The sequence below is a fragment of the Osmia lignaria genome, chromosome 12 (genome assembly GCF_051020975.1).
Source record: "Osmia lignaria lignaria isolate PbOS001 chromosome 12, iyOsmLign1, whole genome shotgun sequence".
NCBI classification, from domain to species: Eukaryota; Metazoa; Arthropoda; class Insecta; order Hymenoptera; family Megachilidae; genus Osmia; species Osmia lignaria.
Genome location: NC_135043.1, coordinates 4,168,692 through 4,192,982, shown reverse-complemented (window position 1 = coordinate 4,192,982; position 24,291 = coordinate 4,168,692). Strand labels below are relative to the sequence as shown.

The 24,291-nt window shown below is 37.9% G+C and overlaps 3 protein-coding genes across 13 annotated transcripts in view; 1 reads left to right on the top strand and 2 right to left on the bottom strand.

Annotated features, from left to right (window-relative positions):
* Calx (sodium/calcium exchanger 3) overlaps positions 1 to 24,291 on the top strand; it is a 74,956-nt gene that overhangs the window by 30,564 nt on the left and 20,101 nt on the right. For 2 of the 3 annotated variants that reach the window (XR_004581063.2, XM_034321391.2), the window contains exons 4-5: positions 7,931 to 8,122; positions 9,675 to 9,842. Coding sequence is in view for 2 of the 3 variants with exons in the window: in XM_034321391.2 (XP_034177282.1) it covers positions 7,931 to 8,122; positions 9,675 to 9,842 (360 nt within the window). In the remaining variant the exon portion in view is untranslated. The remainder of the gene's footprint in view (positions 1 to 7,930; positions 8,123 to 9,674; positions 9,843 to 24,291) is intronic. The other variant, XM_076691237.1, reaches the window with a different exon arrangement.
* The window catches only part of Syt14 (Synaptotagmin 14), a 101,092-nt gene that overhangs the window by 64,374 nt on the left and 12,427 nt on the right, over positions 1 to 24,291 (bottom strand). The gene's annotated exons all lie outside the window — the stretch shown is intronic.
* On the bottom strand, positions 12,180 to 14,021 carry LOC143305918 (toll-like receptor 3). Its single transcript, XM_076691165.1, has 2 exons — positions 13,984 to 14,021; positions 12,180 to 13,601 (listed from the first exon to the last, which is right to left on the bottom strand). Exon 2 carries the CDS (start codon positions 13,591 to 13,593, stop codon positions 12,250 to 12,252), a length of 1,344 nt encoding a protein of 447 aa, XP_076547280.1. The 5' UTR covers positions 13,594 to 13,601; positions 13,984 to 14,021; the 3' UTR covers positions 12,180 to 12,249.

Genomic DNA, 24,291 nt, shown 5'->3' with positions numbered 1-24,291 from the left:
TAAATGTCGATCTTTGACGTGATAAAAACAAGTTTTTGCATATAAAATGACCATTTTTGAAGCATGAAATTCTAACATAAATTCATGACATAAAAGTATTCTAAAATAACATTTATGGGATATCAATTTAAAGCTTAAAGAAGGAAGAAAACAACTACATAAGAATTTGATCGATAATCTTAACCCAAACCCCTTAATTCTTAATATATCCCAATGGGTCGCGAAGGATCAGAAATCGTTGACTTATACTACTTAACTGAAGAATTCTGCCAATAGCACTTCTATTTTGTAGTTCTATTTCCCCGGCCCGAATCAAAGGGGTCCGGGGAGACGAAACCCTCTCCCCCTCCACTAAACGTCTAGAATTTAACACTAGAAATACCAAAAAGGTCAAAATGATAAGTTTCAAGTTTCTTATTTTGAATCATAAAATTTATTAAAACCTTTATTTATTTTTCTATTTTATTTTCAATTTAAAATTCATTGAAAATTGAACGCCAGTGGTTCCAATGTTAAAATTGCTAAGCCAACTCCTTTCTCTGTAGAATTATCTAAATTTTATTACCCTTGATAACACCAAGGATTAAGACAATTTACGAACTTAAGCAAACCTGAACTGTACAAGTCGAACGGTCAGTCTAATCTCGAACAGAAGATCGCCGGCCTGTTTGATCTGGCACAGGCTGTCTTAGCAAAGTGTACCAGCGTAACAGGCATTTCGTACATAGCCAGGAGGAACGCTTTACTCGCGGGTTATTTCGTCCGGACCTAAGGGTGGAAGTTGGAAAACTGTTCCCGAAAGGATTCCCCGCAGTGCAAGAGTTTCAACAACTTTCGAGCAATTGTGCCCAACCTTAATTGCTCCTTCTCGAATCCCGGCCTTTTACGAGCTTAAAAGCTTCCACGAGAAATTTCATCGAACCCCGTTCGATCAACCGTACCCGTTCGACCGTTCGAATATTTCTTTTCGGACGGTTCGATGTTTCTTCCTTGAAACGGCGTCGATAAATATTCCACGAATCCAGGCGACGGGGAGGGAATAAAGATAAACGACCGGGAGAATCGTACCGCAGGCCGGAAAAAATGATTCTCGTTGGTAGTAGCGCCGCGTTATCGATCTGCATCGGTTCAGGAATAATTTTACATCGGAGGATAACACGGTCGCCAAGTCGCCAAATGGCCTTTTATTGCTTGTCAAGCGAGCTTTTAGAGAAGTGATTTTCGATCACACACCAACAGGACTTGTAATCTTTTATTACGTCCTGAATCATATTCGGGAATCGTTTCATCCAAGATTCGAAAAGGCAGAGACAAATCGCGAAAGTGTAGGCTTTTAACGGCATTTGGAGCCCATGAAGGCACGAGTTTGGGAGAAAACCCATCCGACCATGCTGGGCCTGTAGTGTTTCATTTTTCGAATGTGGACAAGGCCGAGTTCCCCTGAATTTAAGGGGTGCAAGCCAGAACGGATTTTAAGCAATTACAACGAAAACACGAAACCGAATAGTTGGCACTCCAGTAGTCATGCCATCCTTGATTTTTCATACCCCTTTCACGTGATTACCGTGATACCCAAGAGATTTTTCATTCCCTTGGTTATTCTTTGGGTCTGCCGTTCCTAGCGTAAACTCCCGCTGTGGCACTTACCCGCTTTTACGACTTGCCACTCAAATTGAGACGTATCTACTGAAAATCGGGAATTTTGTAAACGTTATATCCTGAAAACTAATTAAAATCAAGTGTATACATTAAAGCTTAATGAATTCGTCTTGAGTAGCTCTATTACATGATCTGAAAAAAAAAATATATGGTTCCATTTAAAAAACTAAACCTGACCATCATATCTCTTAAACTAATAAAGATTTTTCACTTCAAAACATAGGCCCCATTTTATCATGCAATTTCCATATCATTAATTTTCTGGATACAGGAAATATAATCATAGTAGTAGGACTTGGAGTTTATTCGGAATCCTGATTCCTCCCTACTTCTAGTCTTCCTACAAAAGGTTGGCGCAATTTCCGAAGTACGCGTAACTAATTTTCTTTCGTTCAGTTGATCGTCGAGTGTCTCCGATCGATATCGCAGTTGAAATCCCATAGGATGGATCAGTCATGGTAAGCTTGCCACGACGTTCGCGATTCGATCATCGAAACGATCTCTTCTTTTGTGCCAGTGCGAGACTCGTCAAAGAGAAATTCAATAAAATGGTAATAAAAACAATTCCGTTGAGAGCTCTTTCTCTTCTCTACTCCATCTCCCGCTCTAGATATCAATTTTTCTCTATCGTCGCGTCGATTATACTTCCTCGGACAATTGGGAAATCGGCTTTTCCATTGTTCCACGATCGCGTGATTCTGTTTTTTTTTTTTCCGAAAATAAAATCGTCCCGCAGCAAGGAATGGTTAATTTCCAGTCGGACGATGAATTATTTGTCGTCGATTTCGTTTAATATGGAGCGTATGAATAAACGATCGCCGAGAATCGGCTCGGTAAAATTGGCGTCGCGAAACCTCGATGAAAATAACTTTTTAATAGGGAAGCTTTAATGAACGACGAATAAGAAAGTGGGCGGTTCGCCTTAACAACCTCGTCTTCTCCATTTAAACGACCTCTATGTTGTAAATAGCGTTCGAAGCTAACGCCACGGAAAATGGGACGATTATTTAATTCCATTCAATTTGCAGATAAGCTTTCATCAATATTCATATTCCAAACAATATAACAGCTTAATAACGTCGTCCTGTTATTTCAGACATTTTCTGTTTCGAAAACGATCATTTCCTATGCAACAACTAAATGCATCGCAAAGCTTTTCGCAATTACCCAATCGGGGACGTTGTTTCCGACGCACGAGCGATCAAATTTCTAAAATGAACTGTCCGCAATTTTCACGGTGTAATTAAGCTCGTAAAAATATAATTTCACCGTCGTCCAATTTAAGCGTGCCCCGTTATCCTGGATTATAGTCGGTATCGCCAGCTACGTAAACGTTACTCCCCCGGCCGTTAGTCAAATCACCGAATTAATAAATTGAAACGAACCGAATTCGAGGCATGGATCGGTTCAATTTCAATTCAAGTAAATTCGACCGTACACCGTTGCTCCGTTTAATTCGTTCCGATTTCAATTGAAATTATAGACGAAAATGTAAAGAGGAGAGATAACGTCATTCGTCGTAATAATATTTTGTAAAAAGATCTAACCTTGGAATAAATGGAATTTAATTAAAATTTATTTACACCTGTATCCCCGCGAAAGGATACCTGAAATTTAATTAAATCCTGTAATAAGAGAATGCGTTGTGTTTAACAACGTTCGTGCAATTTCTGCTGAAAATTCTCGATCGTTTCGTAGATGCGAAACTCGAAGCACGTACGGTATAAAGAAGTGTATACACACGTGGCAACTGAAATTGCTTCTTAGACTTTTAAAACAGAGTGGAAAAACGGGGATCGATGCAGCCGGTGGTCGTGAACGTAGGTCAGTCAGTTGCTGTTTTGTATAATATCAAACTGCAAACGATAACGTTATCAAACTTCTAATTAAACAGCAAGTGCCATCTAGCGTTAATTTTATGTCATTAAATCTTATCAGACTTTCCATACTTTAAAATTGGTTATTCTTCGTTACAACTGACGACCAGCCATTTTGTATTAAAAATATTGATAAAACGTTTATATAGCCATTTTCCTGAAACTTTAAGCTTTAAATTGATATACGATAAGTACCATTTTATGATACTTTTATGTGATGAAATCACGCCAGAAGATTGATATATTTCGAAATTGATGATTCGGTCAGGGCCGGCCCTGGACCTAGGCAGACTAGGCGGCTGCCTAGGGCCCCCATAAGACGATTTCGCATCTTTTTTTTTTAACGAGGGGGGAAATGCTTTGCGCACGTCGGGCGAGATGTTAATTGCCCGCTAAAAACCCTACCGAAGGGGACACTGAGGAAAAAAAATTCCGAAATCGCCACACAGTATTATTTCAGGGGGATTCTCGAATATTATCCGCAAAGGTCGATTTTGTGTCTAAGAATGCAAGAAGAGTAATGTTTACTTGAATATTAATCGATGTAAATTAAAATCTAAATTAGTTATACAAGCTTTAATGTTAATTTTATAAATTTTTTTATAACTCGCCTCGGATCCCCGAAATCTTAGGGCCGGCCCTGCGTTCGGTATGTCTGGGTACCGTGTAATATTTACTCTAATGGGTAAACACATAGTTTAATTAATTAACATTGATGAAAAGTGCAGGACGTTTAAAGCCTGATCGAGACAGCACAGCGTGTATAATTGAAAGTAACCGAGGGGAGGAAAGTGTGTGTTCGCGAACTCTGCCTTTCGCTGTAACTAATTATCCACCGTGTAGCGGTTAGGTTTCACGATGCACCTAATGCATTTACCTGCACACCGGCGCTACTCTATACTTTACACACAACCGTTTGGTAGCTACAGAAATTCGACTGGCGTTGTTGCTAATGATTAATTGCAAACCTCCCGAAAACCGCACGGTTAGACACACGAAATTCGATCGTTAAATGATTTTCATTTTAACGATACGAGAAATTTAAATATTGATCGTTAGTAGGAGCGTGAAGTTGAATAATGGCTGAGTAATTTTCAAGCAGTTATAGACAAAAAGACGTTTCGTCTCGGGATCGTCTGCCAGACTCGTCAGTGGGGCTGACGACAGACGATCCCTGCCCCAAACGCCTATAACCCCGCTTTCCGGAACTCATGAATCGCATGCCGGGGGACCACTAGCGAGAACAGACTCAATCCCTCTGCCACCTGGTGGTCGCCGACCCAAGCTAAGGGCGTCCAGGGGAGACTCGCCGCCTTCCCCTTCCGCTAAACGCCTACACAGTGTTTATTTTTGACCCGAGCCTCGGGTTAGGTCGGGTAATAATTATTTTACCACTGACGAGAACCAAAAAATTAAAACTACTGGAAAATTAATATTCAGATTTGAAAAATAAAGGATTGGAAATGGAAATGGGTAATTTTGAAAAATGTTTCTTCGCAATGTTTTCCGAATGTTTCGGGTATCCGCGTTCCAAAAATAGAAAGATCAATCCGAATCTCGTAAGCTCAAGCACAATTCGCGTTAAATCCCGTAATCCACTTAGAACCGGGGTAGGCAGAGGGCTGGCTATTCAAAGACCGGCTGCACTGTAACCTTTTAAACGTCTCAAAGGACTGCCAGGGAAACTATGTGTATTCACAAAGCTTCCCGTACGCTTTCCAACGAATTTTTCTCCAAGTTTACATACCATGAAAGCGCAACCTTCAATCACGATAAATCCTCCGTTATCTCTATTTCTCTTTCATCTTCAAGGTTATCGTTTTCCCTTGAACGCAGCCGATAAAATGACGTCTGAAGTCAGAGATTCACCGCGGTCCTCATTAAACGTCGCGATTAAAAACGAAGAGAATGAACCGAGATATTAAGGGGATGAAATCAGGGCGCGGCAGAGATTCCGTCGTTTCGCAATTACGGCCGGCGCCGGCTCGTTTCCCGGAAACTCGAGATACCGCGCTTGAAACGACGTTACACGGATATCCGGGGGAAAAAATAATGTAATCTCAGGTCGGTCGCGAACGAACCTTCTGTTAAATTAACGCTGATTTCACGAGACCGTCGCGAATTCTCTGTTTAACCTTAAGATTAGATGTTTTTTCTTATCCAAATAGAAATACCGGGGCGGTTAAATGTTTTTTTAAATAAATAGCTCTATCCAGAGTCTTAGATGGGATATACATTTTCCAATTCGTAGCCGGTACGTGTGACCGTAAATAAATAAGAAGCAGAGGGATCAAAAGAAAATTGAATCTGACCGAAAACACGACAGCGTTGGGTTGCGATATCGGATTTGTCTGGGAACAGATTTTCTTGCAATACGAGCTTTCCAAAGGATAAGAAGCTTCTACTTGCCGTTCGAGACGGAAATGCGAGAGTAAGCTAAAAAGCGTTGCAAACGGAATAATATTACCACTTGGAAGACGTACATCCCTTCGCGTCAGAATACGAGACCACTCGAGGGAGAGCCCTTGTACGGAGAATAGACGTGTCCATCAAGAATTCTCCATTTCAAATTCTTCATACGTTGTTTTACCAAACGAGAAAATTCCACCAATTCATTTCTAACAAATCTAATTAATTATTTAATAAGAATTTTTCAATTCTTTCGTAACGATAAAAAGATAAGTGCAATTTTTCCAAGTTACAGGAATCGTGTAAAAAATACACATACACTCGTGAGAGATAAAACGATTCGATAAGAAAAGAAAGCATCCTCTGGGATGGTTCCAGGAAAAAGTGGCCGTAAAATCGCGAAGTTTACCCAACTTTTGTTTTCTCGTGCCACGTTTCCGGTACGATTGTCGTTGCCGAGCCAACGAACTTACAGACGCGGTATTACAGCTTGTAAATATTTTTACAATCCATTGCACTTTGGGAATTTTCTCGATTCCCCGCAGTCATTCTTCTCTTGCAAATAAAGAAAAATAAATAAATGCATTGTAAAATTGTTATACACTCGTGCAAGTGTATTAGTATCATGGTTTGAACGTAGCTAGACAGCAATGCTATATCGGTAGCGTTGCAGGGTAGACCGGGTATGGTTGTCATAATTGTTATAAAAATGAAACTAAAGAATAGAAATGTACTCAAATTAGTATCAAAACACGACGAGTAATTATTAGTTTTGATAGACTTGAAGTAAATTTTTGCAATATCTTTTTTATTAGATAAGTATATTGGTTTCTTAGTATCGATTACAACGGCTTTAAAATCCGATAGTTTAGAGTTTCATCTAACTTATTCTGACGATCTTTTTGCATTTTTCGAACTTCGTAATAAATGAGTGGATAGTTTAAATTATTTAACGGTGTAGGTTAAGTTGTCAGAACATTTGGGATTATTTGTCATATGCATTCAGACGATTCTGATTAACGATAAAACTGCTGACTTAATGATCTTCAATAATTGATAAGTTTGTTATAACTACTTTTAATTTATTTTTAATCATTTAGAATTCTTAATTTCATTATAAATATGTAAAAATTTAATTTTATATTTAATATTGTTTGAGATTCATTTCTAATTTTTTTTTCTAAATATTTTCAATTGTAAGTTTAATTCTGTGTTCAAGACTATACAGTTTCTTAGTTTCATTATTACTTTGTGTTCGAATTTCAGAATGAATATTTAAATATAAGAGGCTTTTATAACGTAAGTGATAACATTAATAATAAAATTATTCCTTTTTCAATTGAATTGATTTTTTCTTAATAAATTTGGCTATTTATATGTGTGACAACCAACCCCAGCTCGGGGTACATTGTCACAAAGTAATTACAACAGATAATATGAATTAACTCAGAATCTTATTGATAATATTGATAAAACGAATTTTTTTTATTTTAAATTATGTCTGAATAAACTTTTCTGCAACTATAACCTGTAAAAAATAAAAATAAAAAAATCCAACATCCATACCCGGTCTCCCCTGCAGTGTAAAAATGACACGCAAGTAGTAGTAGCCGATATATGGTCAGACGTCGGGACACAGAATTAGCATACGGGTCTGGCGCGTTTTACACGGCTATAATTTATAAAACGACCTATGTCCTGTTCTCCTCAATTAAATCTATTTTCCTTCCTAAAGAAACACCGCAGCTGGCGTTTCTTCGGGCACCTGATACTTAAAAAAAAAGAAAGCATGACTCGAATTTAAACGAGTCTAAATTCGTTCTAACTGAATTCCTTGCCAATCCAATGAATATTACAAAGCAATGCGACGATTCCGCTCGCAAGTCATCCACGTGTCTGTCCATATATCGAACGTTGGCGGAAATTACACCGGAAGAACACGAGACGAACCGTTTAAGTAGTAAAATCCGAATTTTTGTCGACAGCCGACGCAGGAATCGCAGTCGCGGCGGAAATGAAACAACCGGAAGAGAGGACCGCCGAGGAGAAGATGGCATTACTGGGTAAACCGAAGTTGGGAGAGGTGTCCAGAGCACAGATAAGGATCAAGGAATCAAAGGAGTTCAAGAACACGGTTGACAAGCTGGTTCAAAGGGCCAACGCCTCTATATTACTCGGTGAGTCGACCTTTTTCCGGATCAACCCTTTCCTTTTCTAAGATTTTCTTATTCCAACATCGTTCATACCCAGAATATTTTATGAAGATAAAAACTAGAATACTCGAATTTATAAATAAATTCTTATACCAGCATAGTCTCGAGTGAGGATAGTTTACAGTGTATGGTTAAATTATTAGAGCCACTCGCATAAATTGATGATTTTACATAAATATCATTAACACTAGAATTACCGGCGTTTGATGCACACTTATTTTTAAGTTAAAAATAATATTGAAAATTAAATAGACAAAGGATGAAACATAATTTAATGTACCTCGTTAATAGCCATAAATTAAAAATAAGAAACTTGAAATTAGTCATTTTGACTTGGTGGTTCTAGTGTTAATTCTTAAATGAAAATCGAGTTAAACGGAGTTTTTGTTATTTTTTTATGATGTATTGATACTTGAAAAATTATGACACACCGTTGAAAAAAATGAAAGTTCTTGACTGGCCTGGAAATTCTCCGGGCCTCATCCCCATCGAAAATTTGTGGAAATATTTATTATTAGTAATAAATGTCGATTGATTGAACGTTTGATAGAAGTATGGACCAGAAATAAAGCGATCAAAATGAACTGCTTAAAATGCAGTAATTGCAGCAAAAGGCGGTGTAAATATGATCTTTTAAATGTACTTGTTTATTCTTATAAGTACTTTTTTTGTATATTATTAATGAAGGATTATTGATTAAAAGTTATTCAACGTAAATACCTTAAAATTGTGGCTGTAATTCTATACAAACACGAAATACCTACTTTTCTAACAATGGATCTAATAATTTGATCACACACTATACATTGAAGTTATTATCAGACTAGAGATCAGTGTCCTTTGTGATATCAAATTCCAAAGTTCCATTCTCAAGAGGGTTCGAGCGGAAAGTCTAGAATCGTGAATCCGACTGCGACGAAAGTTCAAACGAACTCTGTAAATCGACGACGGTTCTATCGCTTCGCGGCTCCTTTTGTTCGTTGGCTCGTTTTGCATTTCCCCCCCTCTTCCTTTTGTGAAAAGAAATTCTCTCTAGCACCCAAAGACACGCCTTCCTCTCGCCGCGTTGATAAAGCGTTCTTGATCGATAGAGTAGTTTCGTTGCTTTCGAAAAAAGAAAAGTGGATTCCGAAAGAAAGAAGAAGCGAATTAATGGATCGTGGTTGGATGACGAATGGATATCTTTAAAGAATCGTCTGACGAGTAATTCAATCCTTTATCGCTTTATAATGGTAACGCGATTCGATTGATTTATCGATCGCCAACGTGTCTAGCGAACCCAAGGACACCTTCGTTAATTAAACAGGATCTGGTACAATTTCGCGAGGAGAATTGCTTTCGAGATTGACACGACTCTCTGCGAAACCATTGTCCAAGAACACTATCTCAAAATCTATTCAAGATCAACTTAGAGCATTCGGAATTCCCGAGGCATAAATCTTGCTTCGATATGTTTGATACGATTCTGGATAACTTCCATGGAAATCGATAGGTGAAAAGATTATTTGATTCCCAGGAACCAGCTCCTGGAAGGAACAATTCACGGAGGCACTGACGGTCAGCGGAGGGGACGAGGACGAAGGCGAAGGAGCTGGTGAAGCATCCGCCCCATCCACCATGGACTATCTCATGCATTCGGTCACGATATTTTGGAAGGTGCTGTTCGCGTTCGTGCCACCGACAGGTAAGTCACCGTATCGAGTGCCTCTCGAAATAATGGATGCTTTTTACGGTTTACCGGAAGGGGTAGGAGAATATCTTAGAGTGGTTTCCGGCGGCGCTGCATCTGGCACGCGTAAGTTATATGTTTGCCAAGTGTCCCGTGAAATGTCCTGACATCGGATGGAATAAATTCATTCTCGAATAATTTTTTGAAATTAAATATAGATATCATTTTTCCATTTTTAACAAATTCCTGTTCATTTATTTTTTTACGAGGGAGAAAAATGTATTCTCAATTTTTTGAAATTAAATATAGATATCATTTTTCCATTTTCAATAAATTGCTGTTAATTTATTTTTTTACGAGTGAGAAAGACGTATTCTCAATTTTTTGAAATTAAATATAGATATCATTTTTCCATTTTTAATAAATTGCTGTTGATTTATTTTTTTACGAGAGAGAAAAATGTATCCTCAAATAATTTTTTGAAATTAAATATAGATATCATTTTTCCATTTTTAACAAATTGCTGTTAATTTATTTTTTTACGAGGGAGAAAGATATATTCTCAAATAATTTTTTGAAATTAAATATACCTAGATATAATTTTTCCATTTTTAACAAACTGCTGTTAATTTACTTTTTTTACGAGGGAGAAAGATCTACGATATTTCGCTGTCTGAAAGGAAAAAGAATCGGCAGGATTTTACCTGAGGGGACGAAACGTAGACATTCCCTTGACGAAAAAGATCTTCCCACGGGTTTTTACTTGTGGACAGGTAGTGAGTTAGTGGAACACATACAATCCGTTAAGCGTTCAACGCTGCCAGGGAGGAGACTTTTATTGCAAGAAAGGCTCCCGCCGGAAATGGAAATCGTGCATTCCCCGCGGAGTATGTTTGTCCTTTAAATTCGAGCCTTGAATACGTTTCTCTTTCCTTGACACCTTCTTTCGTTCTTGATCCCTTCAATACAAATGACATTCATATACGTTCCTCGAAAAGGTTGTACAATATTTTTAAAAAATTTACGAAGAAATTCAACAAATAGTTTAGAAGGTGTAAAATACACAAACGTAAGGGGGTTGTAATAAAATTGAGAAGAGAGCAGAAATAAATGAAGAAGAGGGAAGGAAAAGCTATTAAGAAGCTCGTCTGCCTTGCAGGATGTTTATGTGGCAGCGATATTGAAGGTCCGAGTTTACCCAGAGGAAATAGCTATCTACCATGACAACTACGAATGATGATTCGGAGAAGTGAAATCATCGATGAAATCCATATCTCTTCCGTCTTATCCAGGAAATAATGATAGCATTGTTTGCTACGCTGTTATTTCTACAAATTGACCGCTACAAAATTTATATCTTGCATCCTGTGAAATGGTCTATCACGAACAATTGAAAAGAGAGAACCGTTGATAACAGGAACCGAGAAATTAGTGATATGATGGACCCTCTTGTAGATAGAAGGATGCCCATTGCTTTTGTAGGGTTCCTCTGGCCCCCCTTTTTGCGGAGAGGCGCCAAATCCCTATCAACTCATCGGAAATTTTCTAAATAATTATATGATGAAAATGAAAAGGGGACTGTTGGTTTTTCTCTTTTAAGAAGAGAAAGTTTTTCATTCTTTTACAAAGACCATCGACGTACGTATTAAGTTTCTTTTTCGAGGCACAAGTCAAGAGGGTGCAGCTGTGTCCCTTCTTGGCTTATTTAGACAACGAATAGGACCGATAGAGTCTATGGGTACGTGACGAATTCTTCGTCACTGACCTGTTTGTAGTCTGACTGTTTCTTTCGAGCTGTACGGGCGTGTCCTTCCACGTGCTTAAATAAAGGTTTTATTTAAAGTATTTTTTTCTATTTTTATTTTTTGTTTCACCACCTATTTCCAATAGGGACGAAACTCGAATGAGCTACTTTTCAATAAACAACTTGTTTAAAATTGCAACGAATATTTTAGCAACGAATGCGTCGTTCAACGTCTCGTCTTGAAACGCTTCCGCCAATCCGGATTGATTACACATTTTTTATTGAAACATTGTCAATAGCATGATTGATCAACGTACAATATCGAGCACTTTTTTTACAGAGTTTCGGTAGTAGATATTTTTAATGGAACTGCAGCGTATGTAACTTAGGTTTCACTTTTAGTTTAAGAAAAATGTCACCTTATTTACCTACATTTTTATCTAGGAAGATAGGAAGTTCCATGATGTCTTTTAATAAAGATGTGTCGAGGTTTTCTATTAACAGATTATTATATATTTATTGTTATAATATTACAGTTTGGATATTAATTAATATTCGAATATAATCGAATATATTGTATTATTGATACATGGTTCGATATAATATTGTTCTATATATTCTCTTTCAAAATTCAATAAATGATAATATCGTCGTGAAGTGCTTACTAATATTCAGAATCTAAGCGCCGCAGAAACTCATCCGTGGTGGCATGTTCATGTTCAGATAAATCGTCACATTTCCTGGTACTGATTTCAGCATACCTGTTTCGATGTACATAATAGGGTTACCGTCCAGGTAAACCTCTTTCAAAGCGTCGTTAGTCAAATCAAATATAGAATTAATCGAAGTAAATTTGTTCCCCGATAAATACAAATATCGAAGTTTCTTCATAGATTGACACCAGCTTCTTGACAAATGAGTCAGCTCGTTATCGTTTAAATATAATTCCTCCAACAGCCTTTGAGATTTAAACGTTCCAGGGAAAATGTTCAAAATCTTGTTTCCGGCTAAAAACAACTTTCTCAGATGGGGCAACATATATAACGAGCTTGACTTTAAATAAGTTATATTGTTACAATTCATCGACAATGTTGTTGTATTCGATGACATTATTAGTGGGATATCATCAAAGTTATTGTTATCCAATATAAGAACTTCCAAAGAGGTCAAAGGTGTAAATAATTCAGGACTAAACGCTGTCAAAGCGTTACCAGAAATATTTAAGTATCGAAGCTTAACCGTGTGGTTGAATGCTGTTTCGCTAATAAAATTTATTCGATTATACGCTATGGAAAGATGTTCTAAACTACTCAGTCCCCTCAGATCAAGATCATAACCATCGCCTATACTTTTAATGCTATTATCAACCAGGTTAAGCAATATCAAATTGTTTAATTCGTGGAGGAAAAACTGTGAAATTTGATTGCGATTAAGATTCAAATACGTAAGTGATTCGTTCCACAATTGTACGAAATTGAACGAGGAGAACTGATTGTCCGAAAGATCCAGATACGATAATTGTGGAAAAGGATTAAACACGGTGTTTGATATCCTCGAGATCTTAGTATTCCTCAAATTCAAATATCGAAGTTTAGGATACACGGCGTTCACTTCTAATATTGTATCGTCCGTGGCGGGTATATCGTAATCATCGATATAATAGTACGAGGGTTGAATTGTATCTTTCGTCCTCTGATCATTAAGACTCAATGCCGTGATGTATGAAATGTTACCGAATGAGAATAATTTATTCGGACGAATCCGGTTTTTTTCAAGATTTAGATAAGCCAAATTTGGCATTCCATCAAAGGAGCCCTTCTCCAAAGAATAGATATCATTGTTTACAATGCTTACACATCTCAGATTGGGAGACTCAATAAAATTAGCTGAAATTATACCACCAATGCAACCTTTCATCGTTAAAGTCTCGTTTTTGCAAATATTTGGGTAATCCGCATATTCAAAGAAATTTCCAAGAACCAATAGCGGCGAAAGAATTAGTATTGTCACTGCAGCCAACATCTTCGTAGCTGTAAAATTTCATAAAAGAGAAATCTATGATTATTTATTGATTTGTTCACCTTTCAATGAAGATTTTTGCTTTTTTGATTAAAAAAATGTTTCTTGAAGACTTATAGATCTTATAGTGAAATCCGTTGAAATAAGACGTGGTCAAATTCGATTTTCTCGGAAATGAAAATTTTATTTTTTGTTTTTGACTTATATTTTCACGTTGAATCTGTCCCTATCCGCTTGTATCGCCAGCTACACGACACACTGTATATTAATGATGTACTTTGATTAAAATAATTATAATTATCACACACTAATTTCCCAAATATGAAATGGTTGGTTACCAGTTATAGTAAAAGCGAAACATTTTATCTTTTTGCGCTGTTTTTTTCTACCCACCTTGTTTAAATACGATGAAATGCGAAATACATCTACTGCGGAACGTTGACTACTATTAAATGAAATCTATCCTGTCGCTTTCTTATATACAGTCTTATCGCTTGAAATGTGATAAGCAGAGATAGAATATAGCAATGAATACGTGACGATTCCCCGTCAGTATAATTGAGAATTAAACAGAATATTTATAAACGAAAGCATAATAAAGAAAGGAATAAATTATATTTTCAAAAATATACAGATAATCTAACTTATCTTGAGAAAATACATAGAAAATGATTAAAACTCTGTTCACATGCGGTTTCGTTTTTCAGAAAATTGGGTTTGACAATTGTTCAACAAATATTTGTAAAAGAATTCATTTAGGTAACAATTCTGTCCATTATAATATACAAGAATTAAAGTGTGATAATTAATAATATTATTTAGATATAAAAGACTACTTTTTTTTTTTTCATTTCATAATTTTTCACATTATTGGCCAAGTAAAACAAACCTTCCGAAGAGTTAAAATAACATTTCGCCCACGGTATTTCGTCACGGATCGACTGAAATTGCCGGGAGCAAGCTGGTGGTATTCTTTACACTCCGTTTCCGATAATAGGTCGCGGGAAATTGTAATTGTGACCCATTGACGCAGTGTGGTTGTCGTCAGTTGACCGTAAAGGCTTCCTGATCGATGCACCGGGAAATAGTAGCACGTGTCATCGTTGTGACGAAAAAAATATCACTCTATCCCTCCTGCGACCTTTACACTTCCGTCTCTTTTTTCTCAATCGGTACGAAATTTCCATATTTTTCAATAAACGAGATAACAATAGACGAGACACGCAAGTAATCTCTGAATCGATGTCACGTCCGTGACACGAACCGTCTATCACCACGAACAAATTAACAGATAGATAAGAATAAAATGCAACGATAGCGAGGTTCGCGATCAGTTTGCTCGAAGAATCCTTCAGCTAAATCTAGAGAGGCTATAAAGTGGTTTTTCCTCGGACGCGGATTATGCAGAAGGGGTGATGTTCGATCAGGATTCGATCGCGCCAGGTCGACAGCCACTCGATGGAAGCACGAGCTAGACCGAAGAGTGTTCCTGACACGTCCTCGAGGTAATAATTTGCGCGACACACAGATACACGCGTGTATGTGGACGAGTGTTCGATGAATCGGCTCGCGAGAACGATTTCCAGCGACGTGAAACGCTGAAAAACGACATCGAGTTTTGCTCGTCTCTTCGCCGACTGCCTGGCGAACGAGTGCGCTTTGGCAGTCGCGTATTTTCCAAGGGAATAGAACAGAAAAATTGTTAATAATCGATTGTGATTAGAAAATGATCTACAATATTGCTCGATAAGCTGATCGATAGATCGAAGTCGTTATGAATTTGGCAAGATAAACTGTGATGAAACAGTGAATCAAGGAGAGAACGAGAAAATTAAGACAGCAGACTGGTTGAATATCAGCGGCGACCTGTTTTAACGACTCATCGGGGAAGAAAAAATGAAAGGGTAACGGGTGTCTGGTGATTAACGCGATAGATCACGTTGACAGGAGCATCAATCACTGGTGATACAGGTACGCGGAACAAGCTGAGGAAGGGAAACGTGATCTAGAATCAATTGAAAGGTCAGGAAATTGCTTGCTTCGAATCCTTTACAGAATACTGGAGGAAAAAAACTTGATACTGGTTGAATTATAACTGCGAAAATCACTGACAACGAGTATAATCGAATAATAAATAAAAAAGAAACTTCATCGTTGCGATAATAGTGGAAGCAGACAAGGTAAGTAGTCGGAGTCAGCGATTAGGGAGACGGAGACGCAGACAGTGGCGAAGCGGCTAAAATCGCAGACTACAAACCTTGTGAAAACTCCAGTTCAATTCCCGATAGAAGAAGAAATTTTTTCTACGCTTATAAAATACAGGATTTACTAGTATCTGTACTATCTCGGATTATATGCAATACTATAATAAAAACAAAGAAAATCTCATTCATAAAATTCAAGATTTTACTAGTATGTTTATACTACATCCATATATCTATGCATACTAAAATAGGTAACATGAATATTCTACAGGAAAAAAAGATAGTAAAAAGCAAGCAATGGGAAAAAAAGTAACAACAAGCAGTGTTACGAAGGGCAACAAAAAGGTACTCTGGAGAGAGTTAATTCCAGGAGCAAGATAAATATGCCGCGTTTCTGAAAATGGATGAGCTTTATCTTCGAGTAAACTACCTTCTAACTAGCAGTAGGGTAGTCTAGTACACCGCCAAGGGTTCTCCACGAGCTCGATGATATCCCTGCAGGGGAGGGATCGCAACTGCCGGGGGATTTGTGACTCTCATTGTCTGCCCCGACAGAGATACTTCGCTCTCCCTTACCGTTTCAGCTACAAAATTATCTGAAACCCTTCGTATACTACCTGGTTTACAAACCACATACACGCGAGACACACAGATTTATATTTAATAATAATAAAATAATAATAAAAAGGAAGCGCCGCTTGCAAATGGAATAATGAAAATAAAAGAATTCTATGAAAATTTCCTAAAGTCTGGTCATTATTATGCTAGCTACGAAGGCGGACATAAACTGCAGCACTTCACTGGTCAGAAGATTATGCAACGCGGGCGTGTTCCAAAATTTGATTGCAAAAAGTTCCGACACGAAACGAGCTGGTACACTGCTCCAGATGCGACCACGGCGCAATGAAATTCTAATTTCAACCAACGAAAAACAAATTACAGATCTATTTGGCTCCGTGCTGCTTTCCCCGTGAGCTTCGGCTCTGTCGACCAGGATAGAATAATTCGAAATGCAAATTCTCTCTACCCGTAATTATAACCAACGAACACTACGCGACCATTTATCATCGTCCTCGAAAAGTGATTTCACTCGATGCAAAGAATATTATTCAGCTTATTTGTCTTCGTCGTTGCATTCGACAAGAGTAGCGAAATAAACGAGGTCGAATTTTTCTATTATTTCTTCCTTCTTTTCGAGAGACAGCAATATTTCACGTTCAATCCCCGCTTACATATGTATACATACATAGACAGGAAGATGAAACGTTTTCCATAAAACTAGGAAACGCAGGATCCACCGAAAGAAGGTGAATAATTGCATAGAATAAAGCTGTTCGTAACAAATGAAATTTACGAAATTTAAAAAGAAACGTAACAGGAAGTGGTCCTTCCTTTTCCTGGACGAAAGAAGTAGAAGGGTGAAAAGGAAATTAGAACACGGAATATAAGAAAAAAAACCGGCAACACGTCGAAGAATTACGAGCGGTAACTGTCCACGTACATGGTCGATTAAACTTGTCCGAGTAAACTATATTAAATTCCTGTCGACCAGGAAATCTTCGGAGACACCTGACCGACGGTTACGCTGCAACCTTCGACCCCTTTTATGATACAGATCCTAGGAAATATCGAGGTCGTTTCTTTTACCCCCCTCCGAGTGGAAATGACGAGTCTTATAGGTCAAACTCCATTTTGTCCGGTTAAACCGGTCATGAAATACTGCACCATAGAGGAGATTGCAGCTAGGGCTTAAATGGTAAGCTTGAAACTAAGAGAAACTTGATAATGTCAACAAATGTAACGTTATCTTTCATTAAAATTCATTCCAACGATGGTGAATTATTTTTCAATCTATTCTGCGTTTAAAAACGTAACAGAAAGATAATTCATCGCAATGATAATATAAAAAGTAGAAAGAATATAGTATGATTTATTCGTCGACAGATGACTGGTTAAACATTCAATTTTCTCTTGCTTCTCGTACCATCAATATCCCTGCATCAAATATGCAAGTGCACGCGATCTGTTGTCCTATGCTATCGAATCGAAGGGACGTTAGAAAGTTACATGGAACAACAGATACAAAAAGGGAACGTGATCCTGCTGCAAGTTGGCTAGATAAAGTAAAAACGATCCTACCCCTGGGAATAGCAGAAGAAACGTGATGTTGTAATATTCACGAAACGTTACATAAAGGCGTATTAATGAACGTAAAAGTACTTTCGCTGAACGCGTGAAAGTCACCGAAGATATTTACGAAGATGAAGTAGGGGAGACCGGGTATGGCTGTCAGATGTTTTTATTTTTATTTTTTACAGGTTATAGTTGCAGGGAAGTTCATTCAAACATAGTTTAATATAAACTAGGTGCGTCTAAGTTTATAAAAAAAATTAGTTTTATGAATATTATCAGTAAGATTCTGAGTTAATTCATATTATCTGTAGTAATTATTTTGTGACAATGTACCCTGAGTTTGGGTTGGTTGTCACACATGTAAATAGCCAAATTTATTAAGAAAAAATCAATTCAATTGAAAAAGGAATAATTTTATTATTAATGTTATCATATACGTTATAAAAGCCTCTTATATTTAAAGTTTCATTCTGAAATTCGAACACAAAGTAATAATGAAACTAAGAAACTGTACAGTCTTGAACACAAAATTACACTTATAATTAAAAATGTAATTCTTTGTATTCATCATGAATCTCAAACAATATTAAATATAAAATTAAATTTATAAATATTTCTAATGAAATTAAGAATTCTAAATGATTAAAAATAAATTATAAGTAGTTCTAGCAAACTTATCAGTTATTGAAGATCATTAAGTCAGCAATCTTATCGTTAATCAGAATCGCAGTGATGGCAAATATACACCAGTAATCCTGGCGAATACATATGACAAATAATCCCAAATGTTCTGTGACAACTTAACCCACACCGTTAAATAATTTAAACTACCCACTCATTTATTACGAAGTACGAAAAATGTAAAAAGATCATCAGAATAAATTAGATAAAACTCTAAACTATCGGATTTTAAAGCCGTTATAGTCGATACTAAGATACCAATATACTTATCTAATAGAAAAGATATTGCAAAAATTTACTTCAAGTGTATCAAAACTAATAATTACTCGTCGTGTCTTGATACTAATCTACAACGAACTTAACAATCGCAGGGGAAAAGCGACAATGGGTTATGCCATGGGTTATGAGTATATTTCTATTATTTAATTTCTTTTTTATAACAATTGTTACAACCATACCCTATCTCCCCTACATTGATTCCAGAAAATAAAAAAAGGAAGAAAGTGAAATCTTTTTTTTAAAATCTGTTTTTGAAAGGGTAGTCGTTAATTGACAGGGTCGCAAATGTTGGTAAATTACGAAACTACCAGGTTGCTCGTTATTCGCCTCTCGCGTTGAACTTCATTAGCCATTCCAGCCTGGCTTACGATAAATCGGTGGATCGTAAAGGTTGCTAGAAATAGGGGTATGAAGGACGTTAGGATAACCCGTGTCCTTGATTAAATTCACCCTCGAAAGATGATTGTTCTGTCTAACAATAATCTACTGCCTCCATTCGAAAGAATTCCCTCTTTCAAGCACTTTCATTCAACGATGATGGATCAATGATAGTTTGACGATGCTTCTGTCGAAGATAAGGGCTGTTTCCATTACGCCCGATTCGAAAGTATGTAGTATTATGATGGATCGCGTTCAGTTTTCGATAACCTCATTTAGGAAGGTCATAATTCGCGCTGAAGATAACGAACATTTCTCTCTGTTTCGAATTAACGAAGCGACTTGTACGAACGTTACGATCTGATGGATCGCTTCTTCGGGTGACCAAGTTTTCATCAAGGTATCGGAATTTCCATCGTCGAGATTTGTCTTACTTTGGTATATAACAAGAACAATCATCGGCGTGATGGATCGTCTAGAATGTTTGTAATAAAACGTCTGTTTCTTCATTTCTTTTTATTTTTTTAATGAGCTTCTAATTAATAGAACAGATCAGAGATGGATAATGAGCTTTAATTGGAAAATAGTTGAACCATGAATGTCCATAAAGGGTAAAGCGACATCGAGTCGCAAGGCTGGAATTCTCTGAGGACAAATTCGTTGCTGTCCCATCCTGATCCAGACACGAAGGTGGTTTCGGACCGTGTGGTTTGCCAATAAATCAAGCCGCAGGTAGGCCATCGACGTAGCCAATATTCAGGGGAAACCGAAGATCGATAGCCACCGACTGACCTGAGGACCGTGTAAATGAGATCAACTTAGTGGATCATCGACGCTATCGATCACTTTCCTCCACCCGGGCCACTGCATTTTTCTTGTCGAAACGTTGACGCAGAGTTTGTTCATACAAAGTAGCTCATGTTTTTCAATTCGCTATGAATAATGTAGCGATCCCGTACTTCAAAAGTCGTCTCCAAAAAAAATTATTATAAATAAATATTGAGAATTCCTAATAAAAATGATATTCAAACACTGATTAGCCATTTCTAACAAAGCCGTCCGCTAAACAAATGATTAGACAAGGGATTAATTAATTACCCCTTTTCATCGGCTGGTTCACACTCGAACTTCCGGTCGAAACCATTAACCAGTTAGGCTACAACCGGCCTTATACATACATCGTAGGCCGATGGTCAATTTACCTAACCCTCTGTTGCGTGACGGCGACGAGCAAGTCACCCTTCCACCATCCCCACGAATTACAGGATATTATCCCTGGTAAATTCACCGGAGCACGACGAGCCGGCTCGTACCGATAGGATAGCAATTTACGGGCGAAACGTTTCTGGAACAACGCGGACCTAATGGTCCTACAAATTCCTGTGAATTTCCCATTTTTTTCCCTCGGCGATCCTTTCAATCGTGACGCAAACTTCCTTTTAATATCAAGGATTACGAGTTAGCCAAAGATTCCGGCAGCTCTATGAAACGAAATTAGCCACGTCCAACGGGGTCTTAACCGACCCGGGAAACTACTTTCCAACCATCATAGTTAGCTGAAAGTTTTCGAGAGCTGAAAACGTGTTTATGGTCCGCGCTCTGTCCGTTCGTGGAATCACGGATATGCTTAACAGCCGCACTGCTCCGTTGCTTTTGTTCGCCGAACGTGACCCGATTACGTCGTATAAATTACCCGGACCACGCGTGACAGAAATGCAGAAGCACCGCTTTCGATTCGTCGATGATACCCGTTGCGATTTTCGAGTTCGCCTGATCCACGACGAAAAATCGTCACATCTCGCGTCGTGCAGTCGCGACGGTGTGATTTATGAAGGAGACCCGCTTCTGGCAGTTTAAAGAAAGAGAATAAACAAAGTCAAGCCTCGCCAGCTTGATACACTGCTTTCGAGGACTTTCGCCGGTTCACCGGACTTTTCCACCGTTGTCCGATTCCGAGCTGAGAAATAAAACGCGTTTTCTTTCCTACTTCTTTCCGTATTTTCCTTCCTCCGCTGCCCTCTCGCTGCTTCTTTCCACCGTTTCTCTTCTTCAGACCCTTAGGCTGGCAGCTCGATTCGGAGACAATGTATTATTCACCTTGCCGCACCGTTTCTTTTCCGACACCACCTTCGTCTTCATTTTTTCATCGGATTTCCTTGAATCGGTGATCGAATCGAAGGCGGCTTCTCTTTGAGGTCCGTCGTGTTCCGAATGAGTTTACACAGTGTGTGATCATATTATTATGAATAGTTCGAAATTACCATTTATTTGAAGTTTGATCGGGAATGGAATTGAAAATACACTTAATCCTAATCACTCACTGAGGGTCTGAAAGACCCCAACATCAACTTTAGAGATTTTTCTCTCAAAATATGTCTCTAGATGATAAAAATAAAATTTCAGCCAAATGTAATCAAAGTTGAAAAAGTGGTCTTTCTCTAATTTTTAAACTATCAGAACTTTTCTTAGACCTCCAGGAAACATAAAATATGTAAGTTTTCCATCTGTTCATAATAATCTGATCACCCACTGTATATATATTATTGGAAATCTTCTTTTTATTCTTCGAAGGTTGGAGAAGTTTTCCTTAATTTCAATGCCAAGCTATCTAATTTATACCCCCACTTTGCTCCAAATTTCGAGAGGACCATTCGAACCATCCGAACCAACCCCCTCTCCCTAAATTCTCAAACTGTCCCAGGGTGTAGATTTCTTCCGCAAGGGTTAATAGCCGAGAGGGCGACAACAGTAAGTAAATTCCGGAATACGTCAGATTGCTGGTCAAAGCTTAGAATTGTGTACCCAGTATGGAACACGCGGAGCTGTTCGCACGGATTGTACAGAGCCTCGAACGACGGCACGTAAACGGCCGGGCTAATTGCATGGTACACAATGGACGGAGGGATCTCTGTCTGATTGTCTCTCCCGTCGTTCTGTGTAGGATTTGGCAGACAGTCGACGGACAATCCTGGACACGGATCCTTTAAATTATTCCGACAGGACAATTAGCCATTCGTTCGGTTAACGAAGTAACCAGGAAGGATCCTGTTTTTCCGTTTACTCGATGATTCTAGGTAAACGAGACTGATTAAAGTCGATCGAGCGTTTTGAATAAGAAATTTCTACGAGCAGATTAAAGGACAGCTTGCGTGATACATATTAATCAGAGACTTTTCATCTTTCCCTCGACTAAGTAATTAGATCTCGTTTGTCACGATTGAATTTCTTTAGACGGGAATTAAGTATGCTGTTTAACTTTGAAATATCAAGCATCAATGATTCTCAGCTTTCGTGTAGAGCAAGGATATCTTCGGTGTATCTTCGCGCGTTCATCCTCTTTATCAGGGGAGAATGGGATCACCGGTTGGCGAAATATTTCCATGATACTCCTGGCCTATTTTTCCTCCGCCATCACCGGCGAAATGTTATCCGATCCTTTCAGCTACTCGTTGAAAGATTCACGATAAAACGTGTGACAGACGTGGCGCCCTATCTGATACGCTATTCGTTTTCGTGTTTTCACGGATAGAGGTTTTTATTTTGGATTATGTTACCCCAGAGGTCGGTGGATATGGAAACATAAAACCACCGGGTATATATTTTTGTTTTTATTCTATATTATTCAAACAATTTATTTATCCAGGATGAATTTTATGAAAATCTTGATTTAATTTTATGGTGTCTCAACCTAAATTTCGCAACGGAAGCCCAACTGCCAAGGCACAGCCAGTAAGGAGGCTGCCTTGGGGTACAATGGTCCCCAAGGACCTAATAATAATAATAATAATTTAATTTTATAATGGGATATATAAATGACAAGAACAGTAAAAATAAATTTATCCTCAACTACCGTTTACCGCCCCCGAGCAGAACATTTCCTTGCTCCGCTCGTACTATGTGATAAACAAGTAATAACGTTCGAAAATACGAGATGTTTCGCGTGCACCGGTATACGAGCTCTAAAAATTCTATCCCCCGTGCCCGACTATTTGTTCGGAATAAAAATTGAAAATTGAGAGCATTCCAGGGAAATTTCACAACGCGCCTTCCGCAAAGTTGAAATTATTATAATACTAGAATCTTTTGAATATATTTAATTTAACCTTCCGAATACTAACAACCCCTGTGTTCAACGAGTTAATAAGAAAACGCGAGAAGATCGATTGCAGGCATAAAGCATGATACAAATAAATTGCACCGCTCCTAGTGGATCCAGCACGTAATTGGCCGGATATTTTTCTCAATTAAAACCGTAATACCGTTTCGCCGGTAAGTTTCCTTCGTCCTCTCGGACCAGTGTAAAAATGAACAAGCCGGTTAGTAATGTCGATCGATATCCGGCCAGACTGCTGCTTCTACTACTGCTGGAGATTGTGGGGCACGCGGAAATTACCTGCGGAAATTTCATTTCGTTGGGTTAGGCTCTAATACCGGTAGTAACAGACGGAGAAGAGGTATTGCTGAATACTAGATCAGATCGGGCCGACAGGATGCTATCGGGACAGGTATTTTATCGCTAACAGCCCTCTTTTGCTATGGATCGTGCTTTTAAAGACAACAATCGCAAGGTAAAGCATCGTTTCGATGAGAGATTATTGCATATCAAATATAATAAAAAATATTACTTCTGTTGAATTATTAATAAAGTTAATGAGGAGAAAAATGTTTGAACGTAATGAGAAACCCTGATCTAAACAATCTGTAGAGAAGCCTACACTGGTGGAATTAATTCTGGAAACTTTGAATAAAAATATGTGCAGAAAATGTATATTCTGCTATGCTAAATTAATCCTGTAATAGTTTTATTGTAATCTATAATGTTTATACTTAATATTTTCCCATGATTTGGTTTGTAAATGTTTTAAAATTTTAATTTAAAAAAATCTAAACTGTGTTGTTATTTTTGTTTTTCCGCCTGGCAACGCGAAACTTCGCATGATGTAAAATAGACAATCACAGGATGAAAGGATATCCAACGAAATATTAATTTTTTTCTACCTCCTTTGATGTGTTGAAAAAAAGTATG